The 26,386-nt window shown below is 53.1% G+C and overlaps 11 protein-coding genes and 1 non-coding gene across 12 annotated transcripts; 3 read left to right on the top strand and 9 right to left on the bottom strand.

The window, feature by feature from the left end:
* Nucleotides 1-163: 163 nt before the first annotated feature.
* On the bottom strand, nucleotides 164-3,874 carry B0T23DRAFT_316676 (uncharacterized protein; the record flags this gene model as incomplete). The annotated part of the gene is made up of 2 exons (XM_062834948.1): nucleotides 164-1,885; nucleotides 2,735-3,874. 2 exons carry the CDS (start codon nucleotides 3,872-3,874, stop codon nucleotides 164-166), a joined length of 2,862 nt encoding a protein of 953 aa, XP_062693516.1.
* Nucleotides 3,875-5,157: 1,283 nt separating this feature from the next.
* On the top strand, nucleotides 5,158-6,391 carry B0T23DRAFT_155093 (S-adenosyl-L-methionine-dependent methyltransferase). Its single transcript, XM_062832615.1, has 2 exons — nucleotides 5,158-6,004; nucleotides 6,110-6,391. Exons 1-2 carry the CDS (start codon nucleotides 5,319-5,321, stop codon nucleotides 6,222-6,224), a joined length of 801 nt encoding a protein of 266 aa, XP_062693517.1. The 5' UTR covers nucleotides 5,158-5,318; the 3' UTR covers nucleotides 6,225-6,391.
* A 356-nt stretch (nucleotides 6,392-6,747) lies between these two features.
* B0T23DRAFT_t188 lies at nucleotides 6,748-6,819 on the bottom strand. The gene has a single exon. It is a non-coding gene; the product is annotated as a tRNA-Arg (tRNA).
* Nucleotides 6,820-7,947: 1,128 nt separating this feature from the next.
* B0T23DRAFT_155103 (beta-lactamase-like protein) lies at nucleotides 7,948-9,515 on the top strand. Its single transcript, XM_062832617.1, has one exon. The coding sequence runs from the start codon at nucleotides 8,105-8,107 to the stop codon at nucleotides 9,299-9,301; it is 1,197 nt and encodes a 398-aa protein (XP_062693518.1). The 5' UTR covers nucleotides 7,948-8,104; the 3' UTR covers nucleotides 9,302-9,515.
* A 1-nt stretch (nucleotide 9,516) lies between these two features.
* On the bottom strand, nucleotides 9,517-11,253 carry B0T23DRAFT_155102 (concanavalin A-like lectin/glucanase domain-containing protein). Its single transcript, XM_062832616.1, has 2 exons — nucleotides 10,043-11,253; nucleotides 9,517-9,759 (listed from the first exon to the last, which is right to left on the bottom strand). Exons 1-2 carry the CDS (start codon nucleotides 11,154-11,156, stop codon nucleotides 9,614-9,616), a joined length of 1,260 nt encoding a protein of 419 aa, XP_062693519.1. The 5' UTR covers nucleotides 11,157-11,253; the 3' UTR covers nucleotides 9,517-9,613.
* Nucleotides 11,254-12,055: 802 nt separating this feature from the next.
* Nucleotides 12,056-14,084, bottom strand: B0T23DRAFT_155110 (uncharacterized protein). The gene is made up of 2 exons (XM_062832618.1): nucleotides 13,567-14,084; nucleotides 12,056-13,510 (listed from the first exon to the last, which is right to left on the bottom strand). The coding sequence occupies exons 1-2, from the start codon at nucleotides 13,979-13,981 to the stop codon at nucleotides 12,084-12,086; spliced, it is 1,842 nt and encodes a 613-aa protein (XP_062693520.1). The 5' UTR covers nucleotides 13,982-14,084; the 3' UTR covers nucleotides 12,056-12,083.
* A 1,228-nt stretch (nucleotides 14,085-15,312) lies between these two features.
* On the bottom strand, nucleotides 15,313-15,987 carry B0T23DRAFT_405038 (uncharacterized protein; the record flags this gene model as incomplete). Its single annotated transcript, XM_062838957.1, has 4 exons — nucleotides 15,313-15,375; nucleotides 15,437-15,534; nucleotides 15,827-15,857; nucleotides 15,901-15,987. The coding sequence occupies 4 exons, from the start codon at nucleotides 15,985-15,987 to the stop codon at nucleotides 15,313-15,315; spliced, it is 279 nt and encodes a 92-aa protein (XP_062693521.1).
* Nucleotides 15,988-16,631: 644 nt separating this feature from the next.
* Nucleotides 16,632-17,397, bottom strand: B0T23DRAFT_317203 (uncharacterized protein; the record flags this gene model as incomplete). Its single annotated transcript, XM_062834987.1, has 3 exons — nucleotides 16,632-16,818; nucleotides 16,935-17,104; nucleotides 17,221-17,397. The coding sequence occupies 3 exons, from the start codon at nucleotides 17,395-17,397 to the stop codon at nucleotides 16,632-16,634; spliced, it is 534 nt and encodes a 177-aa protein (XP_062693522.1).
* Nucleotides 17,398-18,539: 1,142 nt separating this feature from the next.
* B0T23DRAFT_155182 (uncharacterized protein) lies at nucleotides 18,540-20,164 on the top strand. The gene is made up of 4 exons (XM_062832619.1): nucleotides 18,540-18,914; nucleotides 18,982-19,357; nucleotides 19,445-19,644; nucleotides 19,710-20,164. The coding sequence occupies exons 1-4, from the start codon at nucleotides 18,724-18,726 to the stop codon at nucleotides 20,059-20,061; spliced, it is 1,119 nt and encodes a 372-aa protein (XP_062693523.1). The 5' UTR covers nucleotides 18,540-18,723; the 3' UTR covers nucleotides 20,062-20,164.
* A 630-nt stretch (nucleotides 20,165-20,794) lies between these two features.
* On the bottom strand, nucleotides 20,795-22,232 carry B0T23DRAFT_317668 (MFS general substrate transporter; the record flags this gene model as incomplete). Its single annotated transcript, XM_062835015.1, has 2 exons — nucleotides 20,795-21,732; nucleotides 21,788-22,232. 2 exons carry the CDS (start codon nucleotides 22,230-22,232, stop codon nucleotides 20,795-20,797), a joined length of 1,383 nt encoding a protein of 460 aa, XP_062693524.1.
* A 290-nt stretch (nucleotides 22,233-22,522) lies between these two features.
* Nucleotides 22,523-23,670, bottom strand: B0T23DRAFT_155215 (uncharacterized protein). Its single transcript, XM_062832620.1, has 2 exons — nucleotides 23,646-23,670; nucleotides 22,523-23,559 (listed from the first exon to the last, which is right to left on the bottom strand). The coding sequence occupies exon 2, from the start codon at nucleotides 23,369-23,371 to the stop codon at nucleotides 22,733-22,735; it is 639 nt and encodes a 212-aa protein (XP_062693525.1). The 5' UTR covers nucleotides 23,372-23,559; nucleotides 23,646-23,670; the 3' UTR covers nucleotides 22,523-22,732.
* A 919-nt stretch (nucleotides 23,671-24,589) lies between these two features.
* Nucleotides 24,590-25,822, bottom strand: B0T23DRAFT_155278 (uncharacterized protein). The gene is made up of 2 exons (XM_062832622.1): nucleotides 25,319-25,822; nucleotides 24,590-25,262 (listed from the first exon to the last, which is right to left on the bottom strand). The coding sequence occupies exons 1-2, from the start codon at nucleotides 25,678-25,680 to the stop codon at nucleotides 24,788-24,790; spliced, it is 837 nt and encodes a 278-aa protein (XP_062693526.1). The 5' UTR covers nucleotides 25,681-25,822; the 3' UTR covers nucleotides 24,590-24,787.
* Between the last annotated feature and the right edge of the window lie 564 nt (nucleotides 25,823-26,386).

Consider the following 26,386-nt stretch of genomic DNA (forward strand, 5'->3'; position numbering starts at 1 on the left):
CATTCTCCCACATGTTTAGTGTGTAAATGCCCTGTTGAATACATGGAACCTGGTTGTTCCTGGAAACCCGCGGCGTGATATAAAGATGGGAACTCCTGAGCGCTATGCTGATGAACAATTTTGGGTATATACCATCTTGTGAGGCGGCCACTTGTTCACTCCCTTATCTCTCCTCCTTTGCCTCATCATCCTTCGACGCCTCCCCGCCAGCCGTAGCACCACCGCCCAGCTGACTCTGCAGCCCCTTCTTATCAACAACCATAGCCCTCTGCAGCTCCCTCTCCTCCTCCCTGAGCCTCGCCCGTTCAACGGCTAACCTCTTTTCTTGTCTTCTCTTTTCCTCTTCTACCCTCCTCTCCCTCTCTTCCAACGCTTTCTCTCTCTTCTTCCTCTCCTCTTTAGCTTTCCTCAGTACCTCATCCTCCGCTTCTTCCGCAGCGCTTTGGGCCTCTGGAGGTGGGGCAAGACCCTGGATGTAACCCTCGATGAATTCGTCGCGCGTTTTCGCATCGAGCGAGATGTATCGGATGTCTGCCAAGATTTGGCTCGGGAGGCTGGCTGCTGAGGACCGGTTGTTCAGCTGCCGGAGCGGTACACTCTCAAGCAACTTCTTCAGGTCACTCTTGAGTTGCGACTGCGGTAGCTTCAGTCTGTTGATATGCTCCCTGTACAGCTTTTCTCTTTCCTTGTCGTTGAAGCTCCTATGATGCGCCGAATCCTTCATCACATCTTCCTTTCGATATTTCCTCTTGAACTCAGCCCAATATAGCTTTGGCGTGGCATGTTCTTGTAGAAAGGCCAGGTATGGTATCCTCGGGTCCTTCTTCTCTTCCTTTGCCCTCGCTTCTTTCAGGGCTTGGATAGCCTCGCGGGACCACTCATCGTAGACTTCCCTGCGCTCGCGCATGGATGAGAGGACAGTGTACCGCGGGTCGGAGAAGACACCCGTCTTCTCGCCTTCGTCAATCAGCTTTTGGAAAGGGGAGTAGGGGTTGATGCGGAAGTCGGCGAGGAGGTCGCGGAAGAGGAGGCGGGCGTCGACGTCAGAAAGGGGCTCGACATTTTCTGCTTGTGCTTCAAAATCGTATTCTTGGTCAATGTCCATACCATCGCCTTCCATCATGGCCAGCTGAGCGGCAAAGTCGTCTTCTGTAAACTCGATCGGCCCCTGGTTTTCGTCTTCGGTACGCTGGTGCTGGGAGGGGTGTTCGGCGTCGTTGTGGTCTGCGCCTTCGTCATCGGTGACTTCTACTTCTTCGTATTCTGAGCTGTCGTAGTCGTGCGTCTCCTCTAGACCCTGCTGCCCCGAACCCAGATTCTTCCCCTCCGCCTTTTCCTCCTCCTTATCATGGCTCTTGTATTTCGGATCCTCCTCGAGCGGTGGCTCCCCAGCGGCCTTCCTCCTGATCCTTTCTTTATCCAACTCGATTACTGCTGGCAAGATCTTGTCCGGAATCCGCCAGTAACTCGCGTTCTTTACCGGATTGAAAGCAAACCTTCTCCCATATTTTGTGTATACCAGGAACCACGGCTCGCAGCCGAGGATGGCGATCTTGGCTTTTGGCTTGTCGACGGGCTGTGGTCGGGGCCTTTGCTGTTGCTGGCTACCGCCCCTACCTCCTGCTCCAAAACCCCCTCGCCCGCCGTGGTGTTGAGGCTGGGACTGCTGGGAATACTGCGCCATAAGGGCATTGGCAACGCGTGGATCGGAGAGGTTTATCGCGGGAACGGATTGGTGTTGGAGGTAGCTCATGGAGGGGTTCGCTGGCGCCGCGGCGAGCGGATGGGCGCCGGGGACTGGCGAAGCGGACGGAGGACCGAACGGAGAAGCGGCGGCGGGAGGAGTGGGAGTCGGAGTAACGCCGGGGCGCTTGTAGGTTGACTCCTTGGTTGAGGCATTGTAGTAGTATGTGTGCCCGGTAGGCGCTTTGTGTTCGGTCCAGCCTGGTGGCAGGGGAGGAAGAGCACCAGGAGAGGGTTTGTATGTTGATTTCAGCATCGCGGTCCAATAAATGTTGCGGTGGGTGTGGTTTGGGTGGAAGTGGTATCGATAGGTGCCTAGCTGCCCGGAGACACGGAAGATGGAAAGATGGAAAGATGGAAATCGAACCGAATCGCAAAACGAAAGTCCCGTCGCTTGTCGCAATTGAACTTGGAGCTGCAAGTGCTGCCCGGTGGAGACCGCCGGTGGAGAATGCGATTCGCGTCACGGTGCAGGGATCAGCAGTGCTGCGGCAGCCCCCCGGCAAGTTGACACGGGCGCAGCAATTGAGGCACCGGAGAAGGGTTAGGGTCGTCTGGCAAATCGCCGACACTCGTTTGAACCTCATCGCCAATTTGTTTTGTTTTTGTTCCAGTCCGTTTCAATTGGGGAATAAGTACGGCATATATCACCCGAGGAGCTGCCATCACTGTCCGATTGGAACAAGGACTCTAGCGCGCTAGCTGGTACCTCTCCAGTGTCATCAAGCTCCATGTTGGACAGACCCTCTGCGAGAAACGAGTCCCGCTCTGCTTCTTCCTCTTCAACTTGTAGCTCATCTGCCATTGTCTTAGCTCTTTTAACCATTTCGCTTACGCTGGAACTGGCTTTCATCGGGTGCTCAAGTGAGATCTTAGAGGGGTTCTCAGGAGGCGGTCTCCCCCCGACCTTCAACATCACCCCATCGACAACCATCTTCCCATCCCAGTCTCTTACGAGCCTCTTCATCTCTTCCTCATTATGTAGACTCACCCAGCCATGTGTCTTCAGCGGCCCCGACCTAGCCGGGGGACAGACCGCTACGGCTTTTGGTTCGGCAAAGTTCCTCGTTACGAAATTGAACAACCGGGCTGGTCTGCCAAGGGACTCTGGCAGGTGCGCTGTTCCGTCCTTGTCATCTGTCGGCACCGGTACAATTTTCACTGTCCAAGGGAACTTGGATGCCGGTCTTGGAACCCATTCCCACAGTTTTCTGTTCCCATGCTCCTCCCACGTAAATCTTTTGACCACCAAACCTCCTGCCTCTGGCGCCCTCGCCAGAAGCGCAAGCATTGTTCCCAGTGTGCGCACAGCGTCCATACCAGCCGAGTGATGCCTCGCTCGGGGCTGTATCCCATGGTTACGCCTGAAGTTGAGAGCCAACATGGTATCCCGCAAGGAGATCTTGCGATGCGTCTTGTGCGCTACCCTTCTACTTTCCCATCTCGCATCCGCAAGACCGGTATGCGAGACATCGCACCAGTGTGTGACATGGTCATCCAACAAAGGGAAAACAGATTTGACAGCGCGGTGCTCAAGCTCCATGTCGAATCCCACGAGGATGATATGGGCCGTGGGGTTTTGAAGGCGGACGGACTGCAGTACGGAGACAATGGTGGACTGGAGGTGGGTGACGGGGTGGTGGACAACCTCGCCGTAGTGGAAATGCTCGTAGGACCGGGCACGCTCACGGCCAAGGACGGCAAAGCAGTAAGACTGCAGACGGTAGTGAGAAGCGATGGTGTCGAGGTCGATTTGCCCTTGGTGGTGGTCTGGAAAGGGCCATGGCCACGAGCCATCCGCGGATGCCGTGGAGAGGGAGAAGACGGGTGGCAGGATGGAGATGCCCACAGAGGTGATACCCTGCGCTATGCCCTCGATGCCCTCCACATCGATGCCAATGCAGTAAGAGTGAGGCACCAGGGAGCGCAGATGATTGAGGGTGGTGATCTTGGTGGTGGATGACAAGTCTGAAGGTTCTGTTGGGTTATCGAGACATGTCGTGGAACATAAAGACGGCGTGCAAGAGTCGAACGATGGCGCACGGTGCCGTGTGCATGTGCGAAGTGGCGCTTGTGCACGGGATGGGGGGCCGGCGTCTAATTCGGAAAGAAAAAGCGAACCAAGTGACATTTGCGCCTTTTGGGGGGGTGTTGATTGTGCCGCTAACGGTGGTCGAGCTCGGGATACCATTCGACTGGCGGTGGTTGATCGATTCAATCAGACGGCGGGGTGAACTGATGAGGCGTTGGTGAGGGTGTTGGCAGGCGGGGACGTTGAGGCGTGGGTTCTGATTGAGTCCGTGAGTGGAGAGACACATGGCAAGTGTGAGGTAGGTACGATAGATGAGTACCTAGGTATAAACAGGATGAAAGTTGTGAGATATCGAACCAAGCCAAAAGTGTGATAAAGAAAAGTGAAAGCTCAGCCGAATCTCTGAAAACGATGAAGAAATGTGAATGGGTTGGGTGTACCTACCTACCTAGGTAAGCTGATGGTTGGAAACAGGTAGAGGTAAACACGCGGCCTGGACAAATTACCATATAGTAGCGTACTGCACTAACAATCTCGGACCCCACCCAACTTGAGATTCGAACCAAACACCAACTTCCCATGGCATCCACGTCGCTGCACCAGCTTCGTTCTTACTACCTACTACACTACTTCCTCTACACAGTAGCTCCCACCCAACACACGGCATCTACTTGACTGGACGAATTCTGCCGCTTGTCGGCCGTGACAGCCCGATAACACCTACTTGACGGCAAAGCGGCCAAAGCAAGCTGTTGTCTTTTCCCCCAATATTTCTGGCCGACACTGGCTCATCTGCACATGGCAGTGGAAACTCTTCACCATCCACATCGTTCCGTATCGCAAGGCGAACCCAAGACCCCACAATGTGACCGATTCACAAACCGCATACGTATCGTCTATAGTACCTAGTTTGCGTCTGGAGATCATGGTCTATATGGCACAGCATGTCATGAGCGGCCTGGCAAACCCCCAGCCGCCGTCTCCATACCTACCTATTATCTCGACGTTTCTGCTTTCCAGTCGAGACACCGGCAGCAATGGCAGACTGTCGTCAAGCCATCCATTCGGATCATCACACGTCCTGATATCACGCCCATGTATGCCCGCGGCCCGAGACTAGTCGGCCGACAAAGATTGCACTGGGCCACAGTTCGAAGGATGCCGCGGCCCGAGACACTAGTTTCAGGCTTCTTTTGCGGCTGCACTGCAACTTTATCCATCGAATGCCATGAACCCTCGATGGACCCTTTTCTTCGCTATTGATGTCACGATGTTACCAGGTAGACCAGACAGTGCGGACGCTATACGACCCTGATGGTGATTACTTGATCCTGGGTCGTCGGATTATCTCGAAACTTGGACTCGTGCATGCCATGTGGGTTTCTGATGTTTACGGACGAGCTGCCTTTGTTTGCGAGGGGCACCCTACCTATATCCAGTACTGTCCTCAGCCAGGATCTCTGCCTTTGAGATCCAGTCTCCACTTCCCTGTCATCGTCTTTAACAACTACGGAGACCGGTTCCATCCTGAACCACCGTCAACATGCCTCTCCCATCAAAGTCAAGCGACCTGATCCTCGTCGGTCATAACCCGATTCAGGACTCTGATGGTCAACTCACAGCCGGCTCCGTTCGCCGACTTAGCACCATCTCGACAGACTCAGACTATGAACTCATCCACTTTGGCGAACCTCATGACTTCTCCCAAGCAGAGGTAGATGATGACGCCTCCGAACATGATAATGCCTCCACAGTATCAGACAACTCTCACATCTCTCTGACTCCCGCCTTCTACCACCATCACATCTCCCCTTACGGCCGCCGCTACCACGGTTTCCAGTCGTCCTGCGGCTACATCCTTCCTAACGACCCTCCCGAACAGGATCGGGAGGACCTTCTGCACCTTTTGTCATTGGATCTCATCTACGGCCGCCACTTCCTGTCCCCCATCGGCGACAACCTCAACAAGATTCTGGATCTTGGCTGCGGAACAGGCAAATGGACAGTGGAGATTGCCGACAAGTTCCCGTTCGCAAAGGTGGTGGGAGTGGATTTGAGCCCAATCCAACCGGTCCTGAGTCCGGAGAATGTGGAGTGGTGGGTTGATGATATTGAGGATGAGGAGGAAAACTTTTTTGAGACAGAGAGGAATGATTACGATCTCGTACATGCCAGATACCTACTTTCCACGGTAGTTGATCCTGCGGGACTGATATGGAAATGCTTCGAGTGAGTTTTTTCTTCCTTTTCCAAAGGGAAGCCAGGGCTTCAATCCTCTTGCTTGTGTGGAACAAAGACAGCGAGGCTAACACGAGGCCAAAAAGTCACTTAAAGCCAGGCGGTTGGATTGAAACGCAGGACCTCCACCCTCGGATCATGTCCGACGATAATTCCATTCCCGCAAAAGACACGTATCCGCCCGCGCAGTTTATGGACTTGGCACACATAGCTTGGGCTCAAGCAGGCGTCGATTGCCGCATCACCCCCCAGATAGGAGAGATGATGGAGGGAGCCGGCTTCGTCAACGTGACTTGTAGACAGTTTAGGGTGCCGCTGGGCCCATGGCCTAGGGACGAGTAAGGAGCCCCTTTCAGTTCCATCCCCAGCCCCCCAAAGCGCACAGAGATTTGGAAAAAGAAGACATGTTGAAGCTGACAGGATACGTGGTAGGAGGATGAAGAATTTTGGAAACTTGCTAAGGGCAGCAACGGAAGGGTTGGTACCCGCTATCATGGCGACCTCATCGATGAGGAAGTGTTTTGTCGAAGAGGAAGTGAAAGAACTACAAGAGGGTTGCAAGAAGGCGATGGGTGATACCAAGATTCACGGGTATATGTGGATGTACTTCTGGTATGGGCAGAAACCACTGGTCGAGGAAGAAATCGTGCCGGTGTGAACAACGAATACATCTTGGAAAATGAAGGCCAGGAGACAAAAAGAGAGGATATGAATGAGAAAACTTCAAAAAGAATCGATCCACCCAGGGGTCGAACCTGGAACCTCCTGATTCGTAGTCAGACGCTCTGCCATTGAGCCAGCGGACCTGATTGTTTGTTGTTCAAAATTTCGGCTGCTATGAGGGGCAAATGTGCAGCCGCTGTGAAAAAGTTTCCCATGTCACTCATCGGATGGTTTTCGGCCGAACTTTGTGGGCACGTGGCGGGGTTAAACAGGGGCTGTAACTCCGCGAGATTCACGACCCCACCTTGAGATCTCGACCCCGCATCGGGATCTTCCATTGCCAGCCTCAGTCGGATTCTCAACGACGGCCACAGACGGAAGAACGCAATGGATGAGTGAAGCGGTTGGACCAGACAACATCAGAGCGCTATCACCCGCCGCCGTTAGTAGGTATGTGAACCGAGCAGACCTTCACGCAACACAACGCACACTGCACATTCAGTGGCCATGTGCACCAGAGGTAAGCGAACGAAGATGAACCCGACAACGTCATTGGAAACACAAGATATCTCCTTCATCTTGAACCTATGGCTGGAGCTGTTGAAACGTAAAGTTTCGCCGCAATCTGGCGAGCATGTACATTCCCGTCGGATGTCGTCTTTGTCGTGTTATCTACATGTAACCCCAGATCTACGCGGACTGGGTGGCGGCTTGCACACTGATGTAGGTACCTACCATTGGTGTGACTGAAAACCAACCGGTCACTGCGTGGATATCATGTTCTCAAATGTTCCCACGCTTCCGGAATACCGTCCAACGACGTTCCAGTCCTGACATCATCCGTTGGTCGTTCGAAAGGGTTTTGATACTACCTACCCTACCTAGGTGTATCGTCATATGAATGGGAGCTCCAGTCCCCAAACCGAACGAATTTCAGGTTTACTTGAAAACTCGGGCAAGTTGTATGGGTCTCGAAATGGCTCACAACTTGACAACCCGACAACCTGACAAACCGACGGTGAATGGGGAGGAACCCAGACGTTCCAGGATGCAATGTCTCGAGAGTGTCGACGGTGCCTCGGCGTACCTTGGGTCAACCAATGAATGGACAACATAATCGATGGACGCCGATCCTAGACCTCGCCAGCTTGGAATCCGGGGGAGGATATCCGGCCAAGAGTTCCATGTTCAGGGGCTCATGATCAACTCTCCCCCATCAAAACCTCCGCACCGCCTCCTCATTTTCGGGCGACCGGTTGATCCCGCGACCCCTCACGGAGACATGCATAGGTACCTCTACTGTAAGGTAGAGGTAGAGGTATATTATAGACAACGGGACCTCCCTTCTCGAACCAATGCAACCATCTCACCCCCCCCAAGTATCACAGCGTGACAACCGCACGACAATCCCAAAGGGAACTCACCAACATGGCTCCCACTCCAGATCTAAACGTTCCTCCTTCCCCCTCCACCGTATCGGTGTCCATCATCAACTCAACCGGCACCCTCCATGGCGTGCCCGCCAAATCCTTTGTCTCTCCTCCCCAACATGGACATGACTGGCTCGCAGCCCCCATGTTCGCCTTCCTCATCCAGCACCCTGTCACCGGCCGCTCTCTCCTCTTCGACCTCGGCATGCGCAAAGACATTGAGAATATGCCTCCCAAGTTGCTTCACCACTTTGGCGAAATCGGGTGGACGTTGTCAGCCGAGAAGAACGTTGCCGATATATTGAAAGAAAACAAGTTTGACGTTTCGAAAGTGGAAGCGGTGGTTTGGTCCCATTACCATTTCGACCACATCGGCGATATCACCACCATCGGACCGCAGGCGGCCTTGATCGTCGGACCGGGGTTTAAGAAGGGGTTGATGCCGGGGTACCCTACCAACCCGGACTCGCCGATCCTTGAAGCGGATTACAAGGACCGGGAGTTGATCGAAGTGGACTTTACCTCGGCCGCTTCAGACGGCAAAAACTGGAAGCGCCTGCAAATCGGCCGCTTCCCAGCAGTCGACTATTTCGGTGACGGCTCTTTTTACCTCCTCGATGCCCCCGGCCACGCCATCGGACACATGTGCGGCCTCGCACGGGTGACCTCCCAACAAACAGATGGATATGACAGCTTCATCTGCCTAGGCGGCGACGCCGTCCACCACGTTGGCGAGATCCGGCCCTCAAAATTCAAGCCTTTGCCCGAGGAAGTCTCTCCCAACCCTTTCCTTCCTCTCTCGGCCGGTTGCGACAGCAAATGCCCCGGCGCGGCGCTTCAGAAGCTGCTGCCCAACCCTGAGCTACCGACCAAGAGCTTTTACGAAGCCGCGAGGGGAGAGGCCTGGCATCATGATGTGGAGCAGACAATTGATACGGCGGGCAAGCTGCAGGAGCCTGACGCGCTGGGTAACGTGTTTGTGGCAATTGCACATGACGACTCGTTGTTGGACGTGGTCGATTTTTACCCGGCAACGATGAACGACTTTGTGAAAAAGGGGTGGGTACAAAAGGGACATTGGAGGTTCCTTCGGGATTTCAGGGATCGTTTGACGAGCAAGGAGAGGGGTGGTGTTGAGACGGTGGAGTGGCCGCATAATAGGACCTGGGGACGTGTTGAGAAGAAGTCGGCCTAGATATTGTTTTGATAGTTTTGTGCGCAATACCCGAGGATAGGTAGATGTTAGTGGCCTAAACACGCCTTTCGCTCCTTTGTTCCAAAAGAAGTGCATTCCACACATTACCATCATGCTCAACGACATGTCAACCAAAATTCCCTTTCTTCCCCAGACAAGAAAGACGCATAGATGTAGGTACGTAGGTATCAAACTCGCGATTTTACCGATAGAACAACTTCAATCGTCTCCGAGCCAGAAGAAGCACAATCTCTCATTCCTACCTATACCACCCAGTACCGGACTGTGTACATTCGCACGCCTACGCTTACCCTACAGACATTGCGAATAATAATCATTCTGATATTGACACGCACTCCCGCTGACGCAAGTCTTGCACCCATTCCAGTTCTTTCCGTTGCACTGGCCATATTTGGCGGTTGTGCAGCTGTTTGGAGGGTTGGCGGGCGTGTTACCACCTATTCACCTGTTAACATCCAGAGTAGAACAAGTACCGCTTCTGCATAGCAAAGGGCAACGGGGACATGATAACGGGCAGAGAGAGAAGATGCGGAATGGGTTGAAGTAGATGAGGAAATAGCGGATGAGGAGGACGGGGCAGAGGCTGAGTAGGTAGAGTAAGCTGGGTGATGAGACTGAGGATAGAGAGAGCAAGGGCTATGGGAATGATGATGGGTTGAAATGGAAGTGCAAAAGGATACGGCTGTGTTGGGAGCTGAGTGAGACGGGGTGAAAACTCACCGTTTGGATTGCTAATAAGCACCGGAGTGCCCAGTTGAGTCGTTTCGTCAATACTGCAAATATTGGCACAGCCCTTTTTGTCTCCCCACGGTCCAGTCACAGGCCCAGACGCCTCTGTGCTGTTGTAAACCATCTCAATCCACTGCACCTGCATCTCCGCCTTCCCACCCTGCCCCATGATACCTGACCAGCTGCCACCATCGCTCCAGACATTGAACATCACCTGGCTCGGGTCCCTTGGTGCCTGGAAGTTGATCTTGCTAGCCTCCACACCGTTCACGAACCAAGTTGACTGCCCAGGCGTCCAATCCATTCTATAAAATGCCCAGTCACTCCACTTCTTTCCACTTGGCATGGACGCGTTCCTCGTCGCCTCTTTGATGTCACTAGTGCTGTTCCAAGCCGGCTGGTTGGTATACTGGACGAAATTAGGCGGATCCTGCGTGCGAATCTCCAGATCGGCTTCCTGAACCAGCGCCAATTGCTGAGGCTGAGGAGGAGGCCGGTAGGTGAACATGGCGGTTACTGCGCCCGGAGAACCGCGGGTACGGGCGAGCATGCGCAGGGAGAGAAATTGGTAGGAGGTGAGCTTGGATTCGAACTCGGCAGAACTTTGAAAGCCAGAGCTTGAGTTGGAGCCATAGCGCGTGGAAGGGCCGTCTAAAGAGTGTCGAACTGTTCGCATCACCAAGTATGTTTGCCCATTGGCGTTCCTATCAGAAGAGCGCTCGATGTAGATGTTGTTGAACGAGTTGACCATTGGCACTGTGGCGTCGTTGACGTCGGTGTTGTTGAGGCGCATTGATTCGGTATTGTTCCAGGTCTGGATGCCCCAGTTGTCTTTCCATTGGTTCGAGTCGAAGTAAGAAGATGTCGGAGGAGCGGCCGCATTTCCCTCAAATGTGGAAATTGGGTTTGGCGGTGTGTTCGCGTAGTGTTGGAGGTTGCGAAAGTCAAAGAATTTGTGTTGGCGAAAGTAGTTTGTGGAGGTGGCGTTGGTTTTGTAGCAGTGGCAGTTGGCGTCGGTGGTTAAGGGGTAAGCTGCTGAGGTGAGGTTGATGAGATAGCCGGTCATGACTAAAAGGCCCCAAGGCCATGTAGTCGTGGTCACCATGGCTCGATTTGGTGGATGAAGGGAAGAAAAGGCCTGGCAGTGCAGTGTTTTGGTCTTCCCAGGTTGGTGGTAACGAGGGATGCCAGAGAAAGAAATATCCGGAGACGGAATGGGGTCTCAACTTTGCACATAAAATCATCAGTTACCACACTGGCGGCCATGTATCCTTGCGGTTCAATTCCAGGATAATTTGGGTCAACACCTGACAAAATCAGTTAAAGGAAGCATTCGCCCCAAACGTTGGTTGGTTGCTTGGAGGAAAGAGAGGCAACAAGTGGTGGAGAGACAAGGTGAAGGAAAATTACAAGACACGCAAGCGCAACGAGTCCAACAGATCCAACCTTCGGCAGTCGCTTTGCTGACACGGGCTACTAGGACGGCAGAGATGCTCATTTGCTCGGGACTCGAAGAGCAGTTCGACAGTGGCCCATGTTTTGGTATACATCCAGATTGGATATTTAACCGTACAGGTTATATCCTCAGGCATATGGACTGGGGTGCATAAGCGGCAGAATGAGAACCAGTCACAGGGATGAGGTTCGAGAGCAAGGAGCTTGCGCAATCGAAGGTCGATATATTGGGGTATCAAGTTTGTAGGGCACGCAACAAAGCCAATCTAGAATGGATCGTTACATTGGCGTGGTTGGTTCAGGCAGTCCTTGCCATCGAATAATAGCCGAAAAATGAAGAAGGGCGGCGAGGCAATGCCATGTCTGCCGAATGGGTTGATGCGGTGATGAGATATCGACCCAGACCCCGATACTGCTCGGTACAGACAATCACCTGTCTTCGTCTGGTGAGAAGTTGGATGATGGTAACCGATGTCCTTGCCGAATCATACAGCTCTTCCCTTCGGTATTCTGATTCCTGACAGGGTTATGTGACAAAGTCGAAATGCAACTGGCTACGATCGCAGCAACAGCATACTCAGAATAGATACTCATCCCATCGATCTTCATGGTACGCATAGAAAAGCTCGTCGAAGCTGTGTCCATGGTCCTCTCCCAATTGTTCCATGAATGCGGCAAATGTAGGAGGCCTCCGTGCTTCGCGTTCCGGATCCTCTTCCTCGTCGCCGGAAAAGTAGTATTCGGACGCTTCATCCTCTTCTTCCAGCTCGAGTTCGGTCTCTTCTTCAAACCCGCCATCGCCCATTTCGGGTAATATGTCCCCCCCGTCCTCGTCTTCAAAGTCACCCTCGTCCAGGGGTTCAACATCATCTTCATCCTGATACGAAGGGAACAAGTCGAACGTCCGAAAGGTAATGCCTGCTTTCAAACAGCGCAGCCTTGTTTCCTCGACCTCTCTGCCGAAGCGTCTGTGGAACCTGCTTTTTGCAGGCCATGAGTGAATAGCCAACGATATGCTTGACAGCTTCGGTGACTGGGTAGCGCAGAGGCAGGCTACGCCGTGCAGTATCATGTCGAGGTTGGCAAGATAGCTTTGCTTCCAGTCTTTAGCGGTTCCCCACTCGCACACCAAGGTGAAGTCACGCAGTGACGACGGAAGTAGCTGACACAGCCTCTCACCGTCATCTTCCTCCAGGATGCCCAGGGTACCGAAAACGCCGCGGTAGTCGAGGGTAAGGCTCTCAAGCCGTCTAAGATGTGGGATGCACTTGAGTCGGTGGTTCTCCGGTTTCCTCGGACGTTCCCTTCCGCGCGTAAGGTAATGGCCCTCTGACAAAGCAACCAACTCGAGACTGCGCAGCGAATCTGAAAGACCGGTTAGGGCAACGTCAAGGGTCTTCCCATCGGGCAAAAGATCCCTGTCATCGTCCGTAGTGCTCTCTTCGAAATGGACAAGTAGATCCTGTAGGTTGATACATGCCAGACATAGCGCAACCAGCCTCGGCTCATGGATGCGGCTGCCGTATAGACGAAGCTGTTGGATCTGGGGAAGCGGAGGTATCGTCATGTCTTCGTAGAAAAGATTCGACGCCGAGGAACAACAAAGCTCGAGGGTCTTGAGATTCTTGAGATCAGGTAAGCAGGCAATGGTGTAGTGTGAGAGCAGCTGAGGGAAAGTCGCATCTCGACTAGGCTGTTCGTCTCTATGACAGTAGATGCGCAGAGAAGACAGGTTGCGCATCTGATGAAAGGGAAAGTAGCGCGCGACGAAGGTCTGTCGATGGTTGACGGGTTCGGGGGAGTTCATGTAGCTCAATATGGTGGCGCGGAAGGCTGGGAGTAATACATCGTTGGCGGTGGGGTCTTGGAGTTCCTGGTTGGGTAAGGGGTGGTCGGGAAAAGCAAAGAGAAGATCTCTTAGGTTGGGGGCGTGCCACATGATGATCATGAGGAGCTCCAAGCCGATGGAAGCGGGACTGGCGCCGGGTTGGCCCTGCCATCTCACTGGCGGCGGTCAGAAGGTGAACAAAGACCCAAGCACCGGGATCCAGATATCCTACCTCCAGTTTGTCTTTCCCATTCTCGATGTATCCCCATGATCAGCTTGGTGCCAGTGATATTGGCCATACATGTGATGTGGCGAATCCAAGGCTTGATTTCCGGATGCTTGATCATGCGCAGATACAGTGACACGAGTGCCCTTTCGTTGTAGATGAGGATATTCCGGCACAGAAGCGGTCTGGCGACGGCAAGCATGCGATGGGAGGTCTGCGCGAAGGTAAGCAACTCACGGTGGGCGAGACGCCATGCCGCCCGCTGGTCCTTTGCTTCTTGACTGGCCCATGTTCCGACGTGACGAAGGGCGAAGCGGGTGGTCAATGGAGGTTGCGGAACGAGGGCTTCGGCTATGGGCTGTAGCAGTTCGTTCGGTAGGCGCTCGAGGGAGACGGTAGAGTTTTGCGCGGGCGCGGCCATGGTCTTTCCAAGTCTCGTGTATCGAAGCCGGAAGCTGTCGAGGAAGGCGACACGACAAGTAGTGTAGAGGATCGCTCGACGGAGGATGGGATGAGCGAGTAGTTCGGACCCCAGATGGGGATGTCGTGAAGGGGCAGAGGCAGCTAGCTAGAGGTTCCTAAGGTAGCGTTGAGCTTAACGAGAGAAGGAGACCGACGGGAGTTGCAATGGCAGCGGCGGCGGCGGCGCTAACAGGTGGAATTGGGGAGTTTCTCAATGATAGTATGTGGAACCGGAGCCGCATCCTGTCAGTTCTTCAGTGGTGTCTGATGTGCAATTCGAGTACGAGATTGGACTCGAAACTGGAAGAGGGAGCAACGAACACCGGACTCGAGGTCGACAAAAGGCAGGAGGTACTAGGTGGAAGGGAAGTACTAGATACACTTGTACCTTCCAGGTTCAGTTGTACGCGGTCGTACGGACGGACGGACCAGGAGGTCAACAAGACCCGGAAGGAGTCATCGGCAAGCCATCAACAACACCATGATCCATGCGACACCGGGATTTGTCTCTGCAATCCGGGCGGGCAGCCGACGGGCGGACAGAGCTGAGCGAGCGATCGATGCAATGTGGAGGGCTGGACGAGGAGCTTTGGCGGGATGCCCTGGGAGCCTGGACACGGGGCCGATGACCGATGTGGACACGCGGAAATGGATTGCGACGGTCCAGTGGATCATCCGCGGGTCGATGGTGACGGGAGGTGCTGACAGAGGGGTCGACTCCACTGCACCGAACGCGTTTCCTTTTGGTCAACAAGCTCCCTCTCAAATGGAAAAGTTCAGGTTGTCGTCAACAGTGTCTACGTAGGCCACACTGCAAGTCGTCGTCTTGTGTAAGACGGGCAGGCAGCATCGATGGCGAACCACCAATCGGCAAGTCGATTGACACGAATCCGACCTCCCGTCCCAATGCAGAAGGACGACAGGTGCATTGGGTGGGTGCAGCCGGTCAGTGTGTTCCGATCTCGGTTCTCTCCCTGGAAAGAGTGACGAAATGGGAAGCTGCCCAACACTTCTTTGGTCAGACGAACAACTGAACCAGGCACACCACGCCCATGTCACATTGGATTGTTACCACTCTTGCTCCTAGGGAAAATGGTTTGCTTGTGGAAACGAATCAACGATATCTCTAGGTAGGCAAACGTCTTTGTCCGTCACGACTCAGGCCGGTGAGAGGGCCATTACGCCCTACGGATTAGTACAAGCCAAGGCGAAAGAGTCATTCTTCAGCGGCTGCTACAAAAGACGGCTGCAGTTCATTACGTGAAGTTTTCCTACCTACAAACAGGGCTGTCAGAATGCTGCCGACGCCGCTGGCTCGTGCTCAGGTTGGATATGGCCCGTGCACTCTTCCTCCTACGCAAGACGGAGGTGCTTTTCTCGATGCCTGTCAATTGACGCGGCCCAGACGCCTCACTGCCATGACGATGTTACAACGACGACCTGTCAAATGGACGGAAATCGGGCGGCTGCTGACCAAGGACTCTGCACCTTCCCATTTCTGTTCATCATACTCTGGGTCGCCAGCGAGGGAGATTGAGACGAACCCGGACAAGTCATTGCAATTCGCGAAAAGGACAGAGCAGCCGCCAGATTCAGGCAGCCATTCAGAGCCACCAGATCCGATCCGTGGCCATCAAGGTGTCCCGTTTCGTGTTTGGGTCCTTCCTTATGCGGCCTCCGGGGTGTTGCATCCGCACCTGCCATTCTCCCACTGAGGCCAGTGGCCACACCGAGTCTCGTTTCCGAAGCAGGCGACTTCAGTTCGTCAGACCACCTGGCACTCATTTAAACCACTCATTACTACCTGTGCGCTCTTGTTCTGGACTTGGCCACCTCTAATTTATGCAATCAAAGAACCTCAGCTTCTCAGCCTCTCACCTGCCATCTTGGGATGAACCACTGGTTCGCTCGGACCGTGTTCAGGATTGACGATGCCGCGATGCTGATCACAACGAATGGCCCCATGAAGTGCTCCCCGTGCGGCCATGGTTGGCTACGGAACCCGGACGACAAACCTCTGATCAGTGCCGGCCATGACACCGGTCAAGTGGGGCATTGCATTTCCTCTCCGACTCCGACCCACGAAACTCCGATCCGCTGCCCCAGTCGAGTTGAGTACACCCAATGAAGTTTTATCGGCTCAATCATCAGGGCTATGGTTGCGGCCAAGTTTTCACAGTCAACATTATCGAGAACAGAGTTGACAAACAACAGGGTAACGTACCCTTCCCTAAGCATTATATACAATGGAAGCAACCCAGAGAAAAGAAAAGGCCCTATTACACCCGCCACCATCCCTCCGATATCAAGTCCTCCCCGTGGCTCAACGCATGCCTTCGCGGACAACGTCGACTGGACATGATCAATCAGACACTTCTCAACAACGAATGATCTTCCTCCAAATCGTTGCCCGAAATCTTCACTCTCTTTACCACCGACTCCGTGTCGTAGCCACTGTTTCAACGATCCACCCGCATTGACCAATATCCCGTCGCTACAGTCTCGAGCCTCACCCCTCTGAAGGAAAAGAAACCAGGCGTCATTGGGCAGCACAACATGTTATGGCAGCAGCACGAAAGCCCGTTGCCCACGCCCAGGACGATCTGAATCTAGACACGAGTCCCGTTCGCCGCATCGGACGCAGTGGGAGCACCTGTTGTAGCCCCAGGAGTAGATGTCAACGGCGCTGAACCCTTCTCTCCATTGCCAACACGGCCACCGGCAGTACCGGGAGAAGAACCGCAGCAGCGATACCACATCAGACTGTCGGCCACGACGTTTGAGAGGAGAGAAATGCTGTTGTCCGGACATATCAGCCTCACTCTTGCCAAATTATCGAGCTAGGAGTGACTTACAATCCTATAATATTAAAAGCCTGCACAGTGTGCTTCAAGCGACAGTGCCCTACGTACGCAGGGCTGTAGTAGTGGCACCTGTGGCCGCTATAGTCTTGGGAAGAAAAGATGAGGTTGGTCAGCCATAGATAGGAGAGGGCGAGGTTGAGCGGCAGCAGGTAACCGCGATAGCCCTTGAGAGCTGGAGCGAAAATGGCGAAGAGGTAGAGAAAGAGGGTTACCACGGCCTGTTCGTCATCAGCATTCTTTTCCGCCATACATACTATATGCGCAATGAACCGGGCAAGGACGACACTTGTACTGGAGGAGGCGAGCAAGGGACTCGAGAGAATGGAATACTCACGATAACCTCCTCAAAGATGACGTGCGTGCCGCGCTCATGGTATTTGCGGATGAAGTGAGCCAAAATGCCCGTAACAATGGCCGAGGAGGCCAAAATCAGGGCATCATTGATCCAAAGCCATATTCGGAGGAGGCGCTGGACTGTGTCGGGGCTACGCCTTCTTCCTGCGGAGTCCATTTTTGATACCTCTGCCAATGTTACTTTGCTGACGGCGACTAAAGTGTTAACTGATCACAGTCTGCTGGGGCAGGTTGAAAAGCTCATGAGTCAGGCAAGAGTGAGCGAGGGTTGGCGACAAAAGCATCTCCATGTCGCAACCTTTATGGGATCTTGAATATACGGGCGTCGATGGGCTTTATGATGCTGTCATAGGGATGACGTTGGAGTGGTAATTACTGTCCGCCATTGTACGCTCCAATATCCAGATCAGGACCATATCATCCACCATCAACCTTGAAAAGTCGGGGATCAAGTCCGACCGCGGGAACAGCTCAAGCACCAGCCCCGCGGTGAACTACGGTCAATGAAGGACGTGAAGGTGCACATTAAGCCTGCAGTCTCCCTACTGAAGCCGCTACGTTGGACTTGACGCACAGACGCCTTTGAACCTCTACGCACGATAAACGTCATGATAGCGTCCTGAAGTTGGGCAGCTCAATTGTCTATGGTTGCGGTAACGATGCTATCATTGTTCCCATGGCATCGGAGGGAATGAGACTCGGTCCGCTTTGGCCACCGAATACCGAATCTTTCGTTCCCGGTCATGAGAGAGTGGAAGTCTACGACCGATCGCCGACCTACATCTGTACTGTCCTTGGATTTGATGCTGATTCCAAGTGCGATCGTTCATCTTAACACTTCAATGCATAAAAATGGGAACAGCCTAGCCAAAGAGACAGCACTCAGGCTGGTATGGCACGTGGGATGCTTCGTGGATCAGGCCAACTTGAAGCAGATCAAGCCACAGCTGGAAGCTTACTTATCATGTTACTGATGTTACGAGCTTGAGTTGTCAAAACCCCACGATAACAAAAACGGTGACTTTGCGTTTCCCCAGTGATCACCTTCCCCACAAACGCCAAGATCAACAAGTCTACCTATGTAGTCCCCGACCTTGCAGACCCTACTCGAGGCCGAGACAGACGTGACAGGGTCCTCATGCTCCGCCGATCAGCGCTCTTTTAGGGCTGGAGCGGAGGAACTCTGCCCCTGTCAGGTAGATGCTAGCGCTGTATCTTCGGGTCTCCTCTCATTGTCCAATAGAAGGTGGACTAAGCAGCTCGGTTCTTCACACTCCCGTCTTCTAGACGTCAATTTAGCTCTTCACGTCGGCTCCTTTGCGTTGCCTTGCATGGTGAGAAGGTCTGGAGTGGTCGCGCCCAACGGCGGATCAACGTGTCGTGCGACACGATCGTATGGTCTGTCGGCCTTTTCAAGTCCTGAACTGCAACCAAGAGCCACGATGGACGAACCGGAGTCTCTCCGCAAGAGCGGTCTGGAATTATGGACGCAAGACAAGGGCTGGGCGTCCTCCACTCGTCAATGAACTGGCGGTCGAAGATCGACACTGAGACGCGAAACAGAGCGGTGATGGAGAGGAGCTTGCGGAGCTTGGTCTTACATTTTGGAGACATTCAAATGCTTGAGAGGCGCTTAAAAGATCGAGCATACCTACCTCTGACCATCTATATGAGGTAAGTTTTACGAATCTTCAATTCCATGACTGGACTTCTCGCAGGCCCAACGCTGAAGTTTTTCCAGAGCCTCATCACCGACGATACATCATCATATCGGGCAATCAGTCATCCTACATGTACATCTAGAGCACTATCAAGTCTTGGCCAACGGCGTTCTATCAAGGCTTCTTAAGTCCAACAAAATGGACTCCAGATCAACAACACCAACGCCATTTCCAACCCTTCAGATCCAACACGCACAAACGCCAACCACAGACCTCCAGACAGCATTGTCACCGCCTAAGCCACCATCCCCGTACGGCAGCCTTCAATGGACTCAGTACCTTTTCCGTCTTTTTACCCTCCTCACCTCCGCCGCTCTCCTCGCCCTCACCGTGTTCATCGCGGCAAAATGGGGACAAGAATACCCGGAGAAAACATATGCGGTTATTATGGCCGGGGTAAGTTTCCTTCTCTTCCTCTCCTTCCCTGATCAGCTCCTATTTGACCACACCTGTTGCAGGATGATAACTAACAGTGAGAAACAGGCGGCGATAGCAATCATTACAGACCTCGGCACTACTTACTTCCTCTTTGCCAGGATGTCACAAACCTCTACGCCGGTAACCATCGCTGTCCTTGATGCTGTTGCGCTGGTCATGTGCGCAGTGGGCATCCCAACCGTGAGGGGAATTATGTTCAAGACAGAGTATGACACAGCTGTGTGGGCGTTGGCGGTGGTTGTAATGTTCGTTTTTATCCGTTCCCCTTCCCCTTCGGCATCAAATTGCTAACGATGACCCGGACATATAGCGTCGAGAGGGCCGGATCGATGGCTACTTGCCTTTGGGATTGGGTTTTCATTAGGAGAAGAAGGAACGAGGGGACGAAATCTATCATCTTCAAGCAGGAGATGGGCTCGACTTCCGAGTCTGCTTTGGCAGCGAGGAGACGGAGGAAACATGAAGAGGCTGCTGGCCAGGGGGCCGCGATGGCCGGGGCAGATGCTGGGGCTTCAACTGGAGAGTATGTGCAGCCTGTGAGTGCGAGGGCATCATTGGTTGGCGGTGGGAGACCCAGCTTGGTGCTTGCGGGAGATATGTCGGGGAGAGCAAGCTTTCCTAGTATCATTGTGGGTGGAGAGGGTGATGATGATCGAGTATGAAACCTGCTCTCCCTAGGTCTCAATGTAAGGGTTCTGTGGAGATCCTATCAAGATTCAAGACCTTTGTTTGCTTCTGAGTGAGTTTCAGTGTTTTTGGACACCCTGATAACCAGGCCCCGGTCTATTCTTGAACCACATCTCACCATTACATCCTCCCTCATTCATACCTACCCACCACTTTTCCTCTGCCTCGCATGCCCTCATATCACTGTCCCCGCTGCTCCTCCAACTCAATTCCACCGTATCCACCACCATGCATCGCCCGATCCCTCTCCAACGGATTCCCCAAAACGCCCTTGTGGTAGATCTCCTTCTCAATTTGTTGCATATCAATATGTCCAACGGCATTAACACCATCAAAGATGCGTGCGACTTCTTCAAGAGTCGGGCCTTTTGTCTCGACGTAGAAGAAGTAGACAAAAGTAAGTTCAAAGCAGTTCCATATAGTGTAGAACAGAGTAAAGTTCCAGTGGTGGGGGAGATTATCCCATGCTAATTTGTTGGTTTGGCTTGGAGGAGTTGGCATTCAACCCGTTGAACGGCATAGCGGCAAAAGAGAGAAAAGAGCGGGAAGTGGAGGGTGGTGATGCAGAGTTGGTAGAGGAAAGAAACAGTGTTTAGATGAAAGCAACAGGAAGCGCAAGGAAGGAGCGACAAGAGTGATATTAAGAGAATGTCTTGATAAGATGAAAAGGGAAGGGTGGGCAGTGAAAAGAAACAAAAGGAAAAGAACTCACTTGGAGATGGCAAGCACAGCCTGCACCGTGATATTCATCAACATCATGCCTTTCGCCCTCAGATGAAACGGCAGGATCTCCAGCGCATATGCCACCAACAGTCCTGAAAACCCAATATCGTAAAAGATACCAAAGATCCAGATGAACACCAACTGCGTATAGCCAATGGTCATATTTGTCTCCCCACTATGTTCATACGCCGCGCCCGTTGCCGTCCAGCACGCAAAGCTCACAACCATACCGCACGTCGACATCAAGAACAGCGGCCTGCGTCCAAACCGGTCGACATTCAGCGCGGCGAAGATGGTAACGATCAGATCCAGGATGATCTTCCCCGTCGAGATGGCCAGCTTATGGCTCTGCTCCGTTATCCCCGCCCCGCCGTATACAGCATTCATGTAATTGCTGAACAGGGCATTGCCAGAGTACTGGCTAATGACACCCAGCGAGATGATAATGGCTAACCGCCACCTGTTTCCCTTGGTCCTGATAAAATCGACATAGCTCGATGCCTCATCCAGCTGCTTCTGGATGCGAATCGTCTCTTTGATTTCACGAAACTCGAACTGTACTGTTCTGTTGAGTCTATCACCACCGGCATGCCACTTGGCGAGTATGTCGAGGGCTTCATCATGGCGTTCCTTGTTGATAAGGTATCGTGGAGATTCAGGAAGCCACCAAATGCCTGCGAGCTGGACGGCCGAGGGCAGAATCTGCAGGAGCGTGATGGAGCGCCAGGACCAGTTGGAGGCAATGTTGGACGTGCCCCATGCTATGCACGACACCAAAAGCGCGCCGGCATTCCAAAGACAGTTGTAGATGGCGGTGACGGGGCCGCGATGTTGCGGGTGGACGATCTCGGTGAGAAGGAGGGGGGAGGCCATTTGTGCGAGTGAGTTGCCAAAACCGAGGAGGAACCGGCCACCCATGTACACTGTCATTGTTAGTAAACTCACTGAAGAAGGCGAGATAAAAAGGTAGGTACCTACTTCCGTAACCGTTGCAAAAACCAGTTAGAAATCCCCCAAAGATCATGAACATGCAACCAGCTACGATGGAGGGCCTTCGTCCATAATTATCGGCCACGTATGGGGTTATAACGAACGATAAGATTGAGCCGATGTTGAACATGTTAATCAAGATTGCCAGCTTGCTATCCTCAACGGGATCTGCAAGGTCCGGGTTCAGCTTCGTCTCCAGGAAGAAGAAGTGGTTCCACGCATGGATCTGTTGTGATGTGTTCAAAAGCATGCTGTCGTAGCCTGTCGTTGCCGATGCCACCAGAAGGAAGGAGGTCATGCCGTAGAGCTTCCTCAAATGCGGTTCCTTTGTCCAGTAAACCCTCTCAAACCGCGGAGATTCTACCTCCGCAATCTCCTCGTAAATCCCCGAGATATTGTCTGGGTTTGGGTTGGGCTTGGTATGGACGTTCATTCCTTCGTCGGGAGCCCTTTCGTTGGGGTCGCCCCCAATTTCGACCCGGATCGTTCGTGTCGTAGGCGTCGTTGTTGGCATTGACGTTGAGGATCAAGGCTGCTGAGCAGGGACAACTTCAAATTGGGTTTAGACTAGGACACGCATGCGTAGAGGTAACCTTCGATCAGACTGGAGTCGATAGTAGGTTGAATACCACGACAGAACATCGGAGAAAGAAAGGAGTAGCAGTGAGGGTTCCATCTCCGGGTAGTATATGAGGATCCCCAGAGCATTTAGAGTGTGACCTCCAGCGGGAACCAGGCAAAAAGGGGTCGGGGAAGCATTGACATGCTGAAGGAGGCAACAAGAATAGGTGATCATTCTGGGGTAAGCCATCGTCGTGACATCCCAGTACCCATGGGTTGACGATGCGAGGCCACTAATAGACCCCTGGGAAGGATTTCATCTCTGTTCGGTATGGTCTGTCTCAAACTTCATTTACTTGGCCAAGTATGGTATCATTCTTGATTTAATTTAGAAGAAATGCAGTAGTGGAGGGCCGGTACGAGGTCTGACTGGACTATAATCCAGAACTGTAACAAAACGGTGAAAAGACGGGGTCGCCAGCCGCCGTTGCAGCGCAAGTGGACGGCACCTCTCATCAATGATACTCTGTGCCAAACAAGACTTCTTGCTGTATGTTCTATGCTTGGAAGTGGTGTAATGTGAATGGCGGGGAAGACGGGTTCTACCTTGCGGAGACTCTGCGCAGGTGAAGGCATTCTCTCACCCAATCGCGACGATCTCTTGTCCCGTGTATAGCGGTTATTGATGACCTGCACTAGCAGTCTTGAGTTGGACAATCGCGCAATATGGGCTGCATGCCACGAGATCCTCCTCGCCTGTGCGTCTTCGTTCCTCAAACCTCTAGTCCGCCATGATCGAACAAAGCTTGTCGAGTCAGGAGTTATCGAACGTTCGACGCGTCGGATACCCCATGGACGGGTAAAGAGCATGGCTCGCTTGTCCCTGAAATAGAACCAGGGGAGCTTTCGTGGTGCCCAAACTGTGGGCAAAGGTGACGCCGATCCATGTCGGCAGCGAGGGATGTTCATCCGACTGGGGTGGATGGGACGGTGAACCGGGCGAGGCAGCATTGAGTCGAAAACGCCATGTTTAATTTCGCTGAAGCACTTGTCGTATTGTGCTACGGACCAACAGCTTGTGTGGACGAGCTCTGCATCTGCCAGCCGTCGCCTGACGTATTCGGTTTAGGAAAAGAGGTTGGAGCAAATATTCGAGCTGTGACGCACAGTCTTGAAGTGATGATGAGAACTCGGAAGGTCTGTGAGGTGGTCCATGTCAGTACGGCTGCATTCGTAGATAGGGTAGTAATGATGGGAAAATGCCCCGTTGGTAGGAGGAGGTTACCACTGATCCATCTTTTCCACGTGGAATGGGAGCAGCGAGAGAGCGACCCAGGTGCTCAACTCCCCCAGCTTTCACTGTGGAGATCTCTTTGTCCATCAGGTTCAAGAACACAAGATCCAACCGCAAGTCCAACAGCAACTTCTTCCGGATGGTAGGGCAGGGCTGTGACAGACATGGAGTGACATTATCCGCCGTAAACTCCACTTCCCGTCGTTCCATTAGTGTCGCATCCCTGAGTTCAATTGCAAAAGGAAAAGGAGGACGTCCCCGGCCCCGACCAGGTCGTCTCAAGCGGGCCGCTGTTCCCATCATTTTCTCCAATTTCCCCGGATTTTCGTGGCCTCCATACTGTGCCACCAATACCAACGCCGACTTGTGATCCAGGGGGGTTTGGAGTAACTTGGCTTGAGTGGTCGGCAACAATCGGTTGTGTGGGAGGTGCAAGACGCCGAATGAGATTCATGTTTTTGTGACAATTCGTTCAGTTCCATGGAAGGCAAGATGGAATGCACAGGATGGTCACCAATCGAAAACGGATACTGGGCAGCCCCGCACCGACCACACAACGGGCTACAGTGCTACCTATTGGTGCAGTCTAGCCCACTCAGCTGCACACACTGCCTGCCGCTGAATGTCTTTACTGTGGGAACACTACTGTACAGTGCAGTGCCTGCCCGTACCACTGTCCTCGCTCACTTTGTCCAGGCTGGGCTCGAAAAGTGACAACGCAACTGAACCACCAGAGAGAGGAAGAAAGAAGGAAGGGCGACAGCACCCGACGATGGGGTCCCAGACCTGACCTGATGACAGCTTCCCGTCCTCGCCAATCACCACACTGTACCGCTGCAATGGCAAGAATGCGTCGCGACACGGAGGGAAACACCAACTAGCCGAGTCGGAAATCAACGGACGATAAAGTGCTAACAGCGGGATTTCACTTGGCAGGCAGCAACGCACCCAGAAAATGGCAGAGGGAACTTAAAAAGCCGTCTTTGATGTACGGTAAAACTCCCGTCAGCTACAACGTCGACACCAGCAAACGAACAAAGTAGTTCTCAATCACTATCAGTCAGTGATTCTCTCCGACCCCTCGCTTTACCCTGTCACCTCAATTGCCCTCCTCAACGTCAATATCACCAAACTTAATTCCCATCAACATCATTATCATCACCATCGTCGTTGTCCTCCCCCTTCCCACTACCACTTAACTCCAACACTCCAAAAGCCCACTCGTCCACCGCCTCATGCCCCTTTGTTGTCAGATTTGTCTTCATCCAACACGTGTGATGGGTTTCCTCGTCGCCCGTGATCGCACCCCATCCCGCTCCGGTGCACCCTTGCTTCTCCGCACACTTATCCAAGCACGAGTTGAAGCTGGTCGTGTTTACGGAGCCAATGTCGGCGGCTTCTCCTTTTCCAAAGTCAACACCGCAGAGACGCTGGAATTTCTTGCTGCTGCTGCCACCGGGGCTGCTAGAATTACCGGCCACCGTTGCCGTGTAAAAAGTTCCGTTGATGGATGGACACTCAATCTTTGCGATGGTGGTCGCAGTCGAAGACGCACTTGAAGTGCTGGTGGAGGTGGCAGTTGCGATTGTCGGGGATGAGGTGATTGCCCTAGATGGGTTCATTAGTTCGGGTCATTGGGTTGGATTCATGGAAGGAAAACCTACCCAAGTCCTGCCGTGATGCTCGCTTGCGCCAACTTCAAGTTATTCTTGGCATCGTGGAGGTTCTTCTGGCTCACACCTAGACCTGCCGCAAGACCAATGACCGTCGCAAGAAGCAAGGCCAAGGTACCGATGACGGCAAGTGCGATGCTCCGTTTCACCGTGAGGAGGGTCGACCCCGACCCGGCACCTGTGTTCTTTTCTGGCAACATCGGGGTGCCCTGGTCCGGATATGGATGCTGAATCTCGCCGGGCACAAAACCTGTCTTGTCCACTTGCTGAGGACCGGGGAACGGCTGGTAAGGGTGTCCAGCTCCGGCCTGTGCTGGTGGTGGGTATTGTTGCTGGTAGCTGTAGCTTGCCATCTTGACCTCGTCTTAAACGTCGACAATGGTCGAGACCTCAATGTTATATGTCCAATCGACCAAGCCCCGATCCACACAAGCGGCGCAGCAAAACCAAAAGCTGAACATGATCTTTATGAGATTCTGGACCAGCCTCGGACTTATACTAAAAGGGGCGTCAGGGGCTCGATGTGGTACGAATGAAACGCCCAAATTTTGATGCTGTGCAAGCGCGCTGAGTAACACCACCCTTCAATGTTCTTGGCGAGAACGGCTGCTATTCTGCGGACCAGTCATGATCGAATTTATCTCGGTGCCTGAATAAGCGCTAATGATAGGTAAATAACCAATTCATCCTGCCTGATAACCGCCGTTTTATTTGATATCAGCCTCACTAGGTATCTTGAGATAGGTGTAGCAAGCAGAAGGCTCTGGGAGGGATAAGAATAATGGGAAGGCATTGGGGGTATGAAACTATGAATCTGTATGGAACGCAAAATCGCAGAGAAACCACAAGTAACTACCTAAAATTCTGCGTACTCTGTCTCAAGCCTAGGTTGTACGAATAGCTATCACGTAGTGTCTCGCGTTTACCTCTAGGTACCTCCTCTTTGCGTTATTGTCAATCACAGCCCCTAACCCTTATCTGTTGATCTGGCCCTCGATAGACCGGGGCACTTTGAGGATGACGTCATCGTACCATACTACTCATCGCGACATTGCAGCC

Source organism: Neurospora hispaniola (genome assembly GCF_033458365.1).
Source record: "Neurospora hispaniola strain FGSC 10403 chromosome Unknown B0T23scaffold_4, whole genome shotgun sequence".
Classification (NCBI taxonomy): Eukaryota; Fungi; Ascomycota; class Sordariomycetes; order Sordariales; family Sordariaceae; genus Neurospora; species Neurospora hispaniola.